General features: G+C 43.0%; 1 protein-coding gene across 1 annotated transcript; it reads right to left on the bottom strand.

Annotated features, from left to right (window-relative positions):
* Positions 1-9,623: 9,623 nt before the first annotated feature.
* On the bottom strand, positions 9,624-11,102 carry phlda2 (pleckstrin homology-like domain, family A, member 2). The gene is made up of 2 exons (XM_055932957.1): positions 10,505-11,102; positions 9,624-9,973 (listed from the first exon to the last, which is right to left on the bottom strand). The coding sequence occupies exon 1, from the start codon at positions 10,956-10,958 to the stop codon at positions 10,542-10,544; it is 417 nt and encodes a 138-aa protein (XP_055788932.1). The 5' UTR covers positions 10,959-11,102; the 3' UTR covers positions 9,624-9,973; positions 10,505-10,541.
* Between the last annotated feature and the right edge of the window lie 262 nt (positions 11,103-11,364).

Below are 11,364 nucleotides of genomic sequence, written 5' to 3'. Positions count from 1 at the left end.
CCGCTTTACGACTGTCTTGGTGTGTTTGGATCATGATAGTTTGTTGGTGATGTGGACACCAAGGAACTTGAAGCTCTCGACCCATTCCACTACAACCCCATTGATGTTAATGGGGGCCTGTTCGGCCCACCTTTTCTTGTAGTCCATGTTCAGCTCTTTTGTCTTGCTCACATTGAGGCAGAGGTGGTTGTCCTAGCACCACACTGCCAGGTCTCTGACATCCTCCCTACAGGCTGTCTCATCATTGTCGGTGATCAGGCCTACCACTTTTGTGTCATCAGCAAACTTAATGATGGTGTTGGAGTCGTGTTTGGCTACTTAGCCTTGGTTGAACAGGGAGTACATGAGGGGACTAAGCATGCACCCCTGAGGGGCCCCAGCGTTGAGAATCAGCGTGGCAGATATGTTGTTGCCTACCCTTACCACCTGTGGGCAGGACATCAGGAAGTCCAGGATCCAGTTGCAGAGGGTGGTGTTTAGTCCCAGGGTCCTTAGTTTAGTGATGAGCTTTGTGGCCACTGTGGTGGTGAACGCTGAGCTGTAGTCAATGAACAGCATTCTCACATAGGTGTTCGTTTTGTCCAGGAGTGAAAGGGCAGTGTGGAGTGCAATAGAGATTGCGTCATCTGTGGATTTGTTGGAGCGGTATTCAAATTGGAGTGGGTCTTGGTTGATCTGTTGATCTTGGGTCTTGTTGATGTGAGCCATGTCCAGCCTTTTAAAGGCTGGCTACCGACATGAGTGCTATGGGTCGGTAATAATTTAGGCAGGTTACCTTTGCTTTCTTGGGCACAGGCACTATGGTGGTCTGCTTGAAACATGTAGGTATTACAAACTCTGTCAGGGAGAGATTGAAAATGCTTTGAGTAAACGTCCTGGTAATCATTCTGGCCCGCGGCTTTGTGATTGTTGACATGTTTAAAGGTCTTGCTTACATCGGCTGATGCATGCTTCAGTGTTGCTTGCCTCGAAGTGAGCATAAAAAGCATTTAGTTCATCTGGCCGGCCCGCGTCACTGGGAAGCTTGTGGCTGGGTTTCCCTTTGTAGTCCGTAATAGTTTGCAAGCCCTGCCACATCCGAGGAGTGTCAGAGCCGGTGTAGTAGGATTCATTTTTAGTCCTGTTGCGGGACTTCTTATAAGCATCCGGATTAGTGTTGCGCTCCTTGAATGCGGCAGCTCTAGCCTTTAGCTTGGTGCGGATGTTGCCTGTAACCCATTGCTTCTGGTTGGGATATGTTGGTACGGTCACTGTGGGGACGACGTTGTCGATGCACTTATTGATGAAGCCTGTGACTGAGGTGGTATACTCTTCAATGCCATTGGATGAATCCCGGAACAAATTCCAGTCTGTGCTAGCAAAACAGTCCTGTAGCGTAGCATCCGTGTCATCTGACCACTTACGTATTGAGCGAGTCACGGGTACTTCCTGCTTTAGTTTTTGTTTGTAAGCTGGAATCAGGAGGATAGAATTATGGTCAGATTTGCCAAAATGGAGGGCGAGGAAGAGCTTTGTATGCGTCTCTGTGTGTGGAGTAAAGGTGGTCATGCTGGTAGAAATTTGGTGAAATAGATTTAAGTTTTCCTGCGTTAAAGTCCACGGCCACTAGGAGCGCCACTTCTGGATGAGCATTTTCTTGTTTGCTTATGGCCTTGTACAGCTCGTTGAGTGCTGTTTTAGTAGGATAGTCAGTTGGTGGGTAGGATAGTTGGTAGGATAGTCTTAATCGTAGATCATCCAGGTTTTTTTTCAAATGATTGCACGTTGGCCAATAGATGGCAGTGTAGGTTTACTCACTCGCCTACGATTTCTCAAATGGCTGCCCGACCTCCGCCCCTTTTCCTCTGTCTTTTCTTTACGTGGATGATTGGGATTTGGGCCTGGTCTCGAGAAAGTAGTATATCCTTTGTGTCGGATTTGTTAAAGAAAAAATCTTTGTGTAGTTCGAGGTGAGAAATCGCTGTTCTGATGTCCAGAAGCTCTTTTCGGTCATACGAGACGGTAGCAGCAACATTATGTCCAAAATAAATTACAAACAATGCGGCAAAAAAAACAAAATAGCACATTACTACTATTACTACCAGATTTAACGACATTCTAAACAATTCTGTGCTTCCAACTTTGTGGCAACAGTTTGGGGAAGGCCCTTTTCTGTTTCAACATGATAATGCCCCGTGCACAAAGCGAGGTCCATACAGAAAAGATCGGTGTGGAAGAACTTAACTGGCCTGCACAGAGCCCTGACCTCCACCTCATCGAACACCTTTGGGATGAATTGGAATGCCGACTGTGAGCCAGGCCTAATCGCCCAACATCAGTTTTCAACCTCACTAATGCTCTTGTGGCTGAATGGAAGCAAGTCCCCGCAGCAATATTCCAACATCTAGTGGTGAATTTAAAAAAACAAAATATAGCTCTCTCTCTCTGTCTCGTTCTCTCTCTCTCTCTTGCTTCTCCTTAATTTTTTAATTATTTTTTTCTTTTTTTTAAATGCAACTCTTGTCTTTCTCTCTCTGAGTCTCTCTCCCTCTCTGAGTCAACTACTCACTTCTCTCTGAGTCAACTACTCACTGTTATAGCAGCAAAGGGGACACAAACTCCATATCAATACCCATGATTTTGGAATAAGATGCTTGACCAGCAGGTGTCCACATACTTTTGGTCATGTAGCACTTTTCACAAGGTCTCAAAACACTTTACAACGGGATAACACAAAGATACAGTATATGAGGAAATCACCCCATCCACTACCCCATCCAAATTTAAAGCAGCCATTCTCTCCTTCCCCTATTTCGGTCAGTCACGGTCAGGCAGGGTTGGTAGTTGGTCCATGATGCACACGGTGATCATAACCCCAGTATCCCCCCATGGCAGTGTGCCTACAGGGCAGAGGTGTGTGTCTGTGAGTGTGTGTGAGTCAGTGGAGGCTCCTCAGAGGAAGAAGGGGAGGATCATATTAACAAGGCTATATACACTTAGTTAAATACACTATAAACAAACGTAAAGATACCTAAAACGATTTAGACCAATTAATGTTGCTAAATATCATGTGGCTGTCCATGGTACTGATTTCTGTGTGTGTGCGTGCTCAATGACGTTTCTAGTAGTTGAATTAAATAAACAGAACTTATACCTCATGAGTCTCATGGCGCCCACTCAGAGCAGGGTAATAAATGGTTGGCTAGATTCAAATGTATCTTAGGGCAAACGTGAAACAGAAAGGTCTGCGTGTTGCAGTTAAAACGGTACGGGGAAGGAATGATGAAACACTAGCAAATATTGTAGTATAGGGCCTAGGCATTTAAACGTGTGAAAACAACAGCAAACATTTCAACAAGAGAAAAAAAAGCACCCTACGCTGGAGAGCGCAAGTAAAAAACCGCGCCTGTGGTGCGTCTTCGCCACAGTAATAATTCATTATAACAACAAATTCCAAATCCTAGCTTGATAAGTAAATGATCAATTTCAAGCAATTGTTACAAACCGAACGAACAGTAGGCCTAAGCTAGTAATTGTTGCCCCATTGCTGGTTAGCATGCAAGTAAACGGTTAATATTCTTGATCACCAAACTACAGTGGGGCAAAAAAGGATTTAGTCAGCCACCAATTGTGCAGGTTCTCCCACTTAAAAAGATGAGAGAGGCCTGTAATTTTCATCATAGGTACACTTCAACTATGACAGACAAAATGAGAAAAAAAAATCCAGAAAATCATATTGTAGGATTTTTTATGAATTTATTTGCAAATTATGGTGGAAAATAAGTATTTGGTCAATATCAAAAGTTTATCTCAATACTTTGTTCTATACCCTTTCTTGGCAATGAGAGAGGTCAAACGTTTTCTTTAAGTCTTCACAAAGTTTTCACACACTGTTGCTGGTATTTTGGCCCATTCCTCCATGCAGATCTCCTCTAGAGCAGTGATGTTTTGGGGCTGTTGCTGGGCAACACGGACTTTCAACTCCCTCCAAAGATTTTCTATGGGGTTGAGATCTGGAGACTGGCTAGGCCACTCCAGGACCTTGAAATGCTTCTTACGAAGCCACTCCTTCGTTGCCCGGGCGGTGTATTTGGGATCATTGTCATGCTGAAAGACCCAGCCACGTTTCATCTTCAATGCTCTTGCTGATGGAAGGAGGTTTTCACTCAAAATCTCACGATACATGGCCCCATTCATTCTGTCCTTTACACGGATCAGTCGTCCTGGTCCCTTTGCAGAAAAACAGCTCCAAAGCATGATGTTTCCACCACCATGCTTCACAGTAGGCATGGTGTTCTTTGGATGCAACTCAGCATTCTTTGTCCTCCAAACACGACGAGTTGAGTTTTTACCAAAAAGTTCTGTTTTGGTTTTATCTGACCATATGACATTCTCCCAATCCTCTTCTGGATCATCCAAATGCTCTCTAGCAAACTTCAGACGGGCCTGGACATGTACTGGCTTAAGCAGGGGGACACGTCTGGCACTGCAGGATTTGAGTCCCTGGCGGGGTAGTGTGTTACTGATGGTAGGCTTTGTTACTTTGGTCCCAGCTCTCTGCAGGTCCTTCACTAGGTCCCCCCGTGTGGTTCTGGGATTTTTGCTCACCGTTCTTGTGATCATTTTGACCCCACGGGGTGAGATCTTGCGTGGAGCCCCAGATCGAGGGAGATTATCAGTGGTCTTGTATGTCTTCCATTTCCTAATAATTGCTCCCACAGTTGATTTCTTCAAGCCAAGCTGCTTACCTATTGCAGATTCAGTCTTCCCAGCCTGGTGTAGGTCTAGAATTTTGTTTCTGGTGTCCTTTGACAGCTCTTTGGTCTTGGCCATAGTGGAGTTTGGAGTGTGACTGTTTGAGGTTGTGGACAGGTGTCTTTTATACTGATAACAAGTTCAAACAGGTGCCATTAATACAGGTAACGAGTGGAGGACAGAGGAGCCTCTTAAAGAAGAAGTTACAGGTCTGTGAGAGCCAGAAATCTTGCTTGTTTGTAGGTGACCAAATACTTATTTTCCACCATAATTTGCAAATAAATTCATAAAAAATCCTACAATGTGATTTTCTGGATTTTTTTTCTCATTTTGTCTGTCATAGTTGAAGTGTACCTATGATGAAATACAGGCCTCTCTCATCTTTTTAAGTGGGAGAACTTGCACAATTGGTGGCGGACTAAATACTTTTTTGCCCCACTGTATATTTTGAGCTGCATATGGCAATTTACAATTTTATGTTTGTGCTGCACCTGATCCTATAGCTGTACAGCAAATCAGCAATCTGTTCTCTAGCGCACTCGACATGTGTTGATTGACAGTTTGCTGGTCCAATCAGAGTGCCGAGTGTGCGTTTCACTGTTGCATGTTTTTTTCTATCAAGTCTCAAATCATCAAATTTGTGACTTGAGTCAGACTTGAGTCCAAGTCATGTGACTCAAGTCCACAACTGGTTATGATAAGAAGGGTTGGCTTAGAACGTTTTTTTTTGCCTGGTCACAGACATCTGATGTGTTGTGCACTGATGTCCACAAGCGAAGGGAAAACTGTGAGAGGATGAGAGCGCGTAGATGCGAGAAGGAATTATACAACGAGCAAAATGTTCATGCTGTTTGTATGTGGCTGCTATTTTTTATTTAAGCTTTATTTTATCGGGGGGTCATACTGAGATCAAGGTCACTTTAACAGATGAGCCCTGAATGACAGAAATGACAGAAAATACACACATCAATATAAATACAAAATGCAAACAGAAAGAAAAATACGGTCCTAAAAAACAAACACATTCATCCGTAATAAGGTTTTCAATCAGCTTTCTGGTAGAGAATGCAGTGATGAGTACTAAAAATGTTGCCCGTAATAAAGTATAGTGTGATATGATAAACTGCATCTAACGGCTTAAATGGCAGCAGCTGAGTTCATATAGATGATGTCGCGTAGTCTAGGGCCGATGGGAAAGTCGACTATGAAAGTGAACTGCGTTTGCGTGTGACCGGGGGTGCCAACGATTCTGTTGAAAAACATTTCTTAAACGGAAGCAAACAGAACGAAAACGGGGATAAACATACCTGAATTTGTCCTGTAAAAAAATGGTTTGCAACTGTTGGACTAATGATTACACCCTAAATCAGCTAGAAGCAGGCGGTGTGCAAGTGTGCAAGGCGATATTGTATGTGTCACTTGTCTGTCACCTTGATTACTCAAAATGTTCTCTCGACCTGTGCACCGACGTTGTAAACTTTAATTCATAGGCTCGGTTATAGCAACATCATGATGGGTATAAGGAAAATTTGAGTATCATGTAGTAGCCTAACCCTATCAATGTTACATTGAACTGGCTAAATGGAATAGAAAGGACAGTCATCCAATATGCTGTAGTAGAAATAAGGCCATGCTCATTAACATCTTAAACATCACGACTGCCACTGGTGTGAGTGTGAGTGAGATTAAAGTGGTGCCAATTTGTTGAGAGTGATATATTTAGGCAGGAAGCGGCTGGTTCCTGGTAGTACTCCTTAGATCATTGTATCCTTTGATGTGGTCATTGTAGTGTGATCTGGCTTCAAAGCCACTGGAGGACTGACTCCACTACCAGCCATACTGGGCTCTGGGAGACAGCGTGGCCTGGGGCTCGGCTTACACTCACCTCTGACCCCCCCATAGACCTATGTGCTGTGGATGTACAGGGCCCGGCACTGTAGAAACAGAAGGGGTAGAATAGGCTTATATACAGTGTATTCGGAAAGTATTCAGACCCTTGACTTTTTCCACATTTTGTTACATTACAGCCTTATTTAAAATGGATTAAATACTTATGTACATGTGATATTCCAGTTTTTTTATTTTTTCATAAATTAGAACTTTCTAAAAACCAGTTTTTGCTACGTCATTATGAGGTATTGTGTGTAGATTGACGAGGTAAAACAAAAACGATTTCATCTATTTTAGAATAAGGCTGTAACGTAACAAAATGTGGAAAAAGTCAAGAGGTCTGAATGCTTTCCGAAGGCCCTGTAATACACTGAACTTCAGGGTAACACGTTACCACTTCGTCCAGGTATAATTCTTTCTAAATTGTTATCAGCATATCAGCATCGAAAATGTATAACGTAATACAACAAGGCTCACGGTGTTATGTTTCTCTATGCATACCTTTTTCAACTGTCTCAAATTGGCTGTTATTTAGTCCTGATCATGAACAAAAAGCAGGTGCGGTTCCTGAAACCGGTGCGGTTCCTAATTACACAATTAACATCTCATCATGTATAAAAATACTGGGCAGGCCATTATTTTAGACCATTATTTTGGCTACCGTGGCTATGCCCCCATAGGAAGACAACGCGCCCATCCACAAGGCATGAGGGGTCACTGAATGGTTTGACGAGCATGAAAACGATGTAAGCCGAACACCATGGCCGTCTCAGTCGCCACATCTCAACCCAGTTTAACACTTATGGGAGATTCTGGAGCGACGCCTGAGACACTGTTCTCCACCACCATCAACAAAACACCAAATGATGGAATTTCTCGGAGAATAATGGTGCCACATCCCTCCAAGAGAGTTCCCAGACACTTGTAGAATCTATGCCATTGTGCGTTGAAGCTGTTCTGGCTCGTGGTGCCCCAACCACCCTATTAAGACACTTTATGTTGGCGTTTCCTTCATTTTGACACAGGCACACCACCAACATGTACACAAGTGTTCCAATTTACACATATGGGGTGTCATGGGAGTTTGGATAAAGACTGAATAAACCCCGTTTATGGCTTCTTGTGAGTCATTGTGAGTCGTTCTATAGCAGGGTGTCTAACTCAACATAATAACCATGGGCAGGTCACTTTGTGTATAGATAACAGGGCAGTAAAGTGGGCCTTGTTACACATCCCTGTGTTTGCCATGTCCTGTGCCCATAGCTTAATGATCTCTCTGTGTGTGTGTGTGTGTGTGTGTGTGTGTGTGTGTGTGTGTGTGTGTGTGTGTGTGTGTGTGTGTGTGTGTGTGTGTGTGTGTGTGTGTGTGTGTGTGTGTGTGTGTGTGTGTGTGTGTGTGTGTGTGTGTGTGTGTGTGTGTGTGTGTGTAGGCATGTGTTGGGTAAGGTATGGCTAGAGCAACACGAGCATCTTTGGGAAAGTTCTCTTATTACCTGTACAACATTGTCCACGCGTTCAACCATTAAAACTGTAATTATTAATATTCTATTTCAATATTTTCTTTGGTTTAATCATAGAAATATAATCTCATTCTAGCTCTGAGGTTAATCCCCGGGTATGTTTGATTTCCACGCATGTCGTTAGGTGATTCCGCCCCCGCAGATTCCTTCAGGCTCTGGGTACAACACACCCTGGCTTTAAAGGTATGTGTTCAAAGGGCCCGTTGATACAGGTGTAGTGAAACCACAACCCTTATCAGTCATAAAGTATGTATAATAAAGCATGACAACCGGACATGACAAACAGGGTGCAACCTGTGATAAAAGGAGGGACTTTCCTATCATACACTGCTCATAAGTGTGGTATGTCAGGAAGCCATTGTGCTGTGGGTTATGATTTGGCATATTTTTACAACATGCTGTTACTGTATATTTCATTGGTGGTTACATAACGTAAGATATATTTGATAGATCTTTTCATTTATAGTGCTCTCATCTCAATTTGTACCTCGATACAAATTGAGATCTTACAAAGGACTTCACGAATAAAGGCTCTGATTAATAAAGAGAAAAGGGGATTAATATGAAGATCTATATTTTGGTCAACGTAACATCACTCCAAATTTGATCCATAACATTAATTTACCAATATATGAGAGAAAAACATAGGCTATTGCAGTGGTTCCCAACATCTTTTAACCTTGGCACACCTTGATGGGATATAAAATTGCGCCCGAGTGGCCTAAGACACTGCATCTCAGTGCAAAAGGCATCATTGCAGTACCTGGTTTGAATCCAGGCTGCATCACATCCGGCCGTGATTGGGAGTCCCATAGGGTGGCACACAATTGGCCCAGTGTCGTCCGGGTTTGGCTGGGGTAGGCCGTCATTGTAAATAAGAATTTGCCCTAAACTGACTTGCCTAGTTAAATAAAATTCAGCTGCACACCTAAAATGACCCCATCTCATCTTTTCCAAACTGAAAAAATCATACATTTGTGACAAGTGTTCTTACAGGTGAATTAGGATTATTTGATAGTTAATCAAATGTTATTGGTCACATACACATGTTTAACAGATGTTATTGCAGGTGTAGAAAAATGCGTGTTTAGAGTCTGATTAGGCTTAGCCACAGTCATGTATTTCTTATGACTCTGGGCATAGCTATACCACTGCCATAGAAAGATAGTTCATTTGTGTTTACCCCTTTTCACAGACAAAGTGAAATTAAACAAATGACTTTGCTTGTGATGTGCGCCCCCTCAAATGATACAAATGTACCAACAGCCTGAGCACACTGGACATGAAACAATGATACGGATGTAACCATGTACTAATTCATGTATTATCTGACCAGTACTAGTGCTCCCAAGTCAAAATGCCATGTGCATTCAACAGGTTACGTTGATAAGTGAGTGTAAAAAAATCAGGAAAAGTTTGCGGCACACCTGAGAGTTCCTGTTGAACACCGGCTGGGAATCACTGGGCGATAGGACCACATTTTCTTCAAAAATGTATGAATATTTATTCAAATAAATACACACTGAAATAGTAAATAATTTAAACATAAGCATGTATCCAAGAAAAACATTTTCTTGACACAAATAAATTAACACATTTTTGCAATGTCATTCAGGAGGCATCCCTCCTCAGAAAAGCGCACTTTGAAATACTTGAAAGTTCAAGGATTCAGTCTTGAGTTTGAGCATTTTAAATTCTCTTTTAGAAGCTTATCAGGGCAGAGGTTCCTAAGGGAATGCGCTGATCTGTCCCGAACAATCCTTCATCCACGGACCGGGTGACGTCTTTCTTTGGTCCAAGTTCCTGTTCTTCATGGTCCATAACTGACTCTGAAGGAGACGAAAACAGATAGGATTAAAACAATGTTTTACCGCCCGAATTTTAGTCACTCTCAGTCAGATATCATTAACATGGCATAAGTTGTGGCAAAATGTGTAAAATTGCAGGAAATTCAGTCAAACTGCAAAAATGTCTACCACTACGTGACAGAATGTGTAAACTTGTAGGACATTTTCTGTAGAACTCCCCAAAAAATTCTCTGCCCCATCAACATGTGTAGAATTGAAGGAAATTAACTTAACTGAAAATGTTCTCTTTGAATGTCAAGAGGGGGCGACTAAAATATTTAGCCAGGGCTAGGGTCTAACATGGTTAAAACCTTTCATAGGCCTGTGTATATAAGGGAAAGACCACATGTGGGTTTTTTCTTTCATGAGAGTACTTTAATAATGTATCTCCACTCAGGTGTATTTCAATAATTATATCAAATAGGCTATGCTGAATAATTTTTAAACATTTCTCTCTTCACCATTGTTTAAAACCGCTCTATTGTGCGTAATGGTCCATGCTCTGCGTCTTACCATATTCGGAGTGTGGTAGCTAATCTCCCAAAGCCATTCAGGGAGCTCTGGCCATGCGGCTCTCGTGCTGTCCCGGGGACCCGCTCTCGTCGTCCTGTCGCGTTTTAAAGTCCTGAATAGCCTTTCTGTTCTGGAAGTCAATCAGTGCCATGGTGATCACTGCATTCCAGCAGTTATCTTCACCGGAGCACCGAAAATCGATCTCCTTATTGTCCGTGGTAACAATGGTGAAGTAGACAAACTTGCCGGTGCGCTCAACACAGTCCACTTTCTTGATAGACTGGAGTTTGAGCTCCTTGCTCTTGGTTCGCTTCTGCGTGTCGGCGTAGATGTTGAGGCTATCCGTGGTCAGGACACACGTCTTTCTTTTCCAGAACTGAAGGAGGTTGTCACTCCTCTTCTCCAGCTCTCCCTCTTTCAGGACCTCGGAAATCTGCTCTGCTGACATTTTCATGTTTTTTTTTATCAGTGATACAATTCGGGTTGTGTTTATAGTTTTTTGAGAGAAGCAGACGCTAGCAGAGGTGGTGGTTTGCTCAGTTGTTTCTTCCCGAGGTCCTCGGAGAAGGAGCTTCTCAGCGGAGACTTGATAATCCAGAGTTGCGTTATGAATGAACAGAGAGTGGCGGAGTTGTATATATAGCAGAGCGTCTGGGCCCTTCCCACTTGACGTCAGTCGGTTTAGGAATGCATCAACAGTTGCCTGAGTAAGTCATGGTGGGCGTGGGGTCGGAAGTCCTGGCGCTGGGTTTAGCCAACTTGGAACTAATTACATCTCCAACATGTTAATTAGTAACCACGCATCCTACTTGAGGGCTGAATCCAAACATTGACCCCACACAGTAATGACTTTGACTCAT

This window comes from Salvelinus fontinalis, chromosome 9 (assembly GCF_029448725.1).
Source record: "Salvelinus fontinalis isolate EN_2023a chromosome 9, ASM2944872v1, whole genome shotgun sequence".
NCBI classification, from domain to species: domain Eukaryota; kingdom Metazoa; phylum Chordata; class Actinopteri; order Salmoniformes; family Salmonidae; genus Salvelinus; species Salvelinus fontinalis.
Note: the sequence above shows the minus strand (reverse complement) of the source record. Positions and strands in the feature narration are given on the sequence as shown.

Bases quoted from the DNA above. Each gene is read 5' to 3' on its own strand.
- phlda2 (XM_055932957.1), bottom strand. From the start codon at position 10,958: ATGAAAATGTCAGCAGAGCAGATTTCCGAGGTCCTGAAAGAGGGAGAG.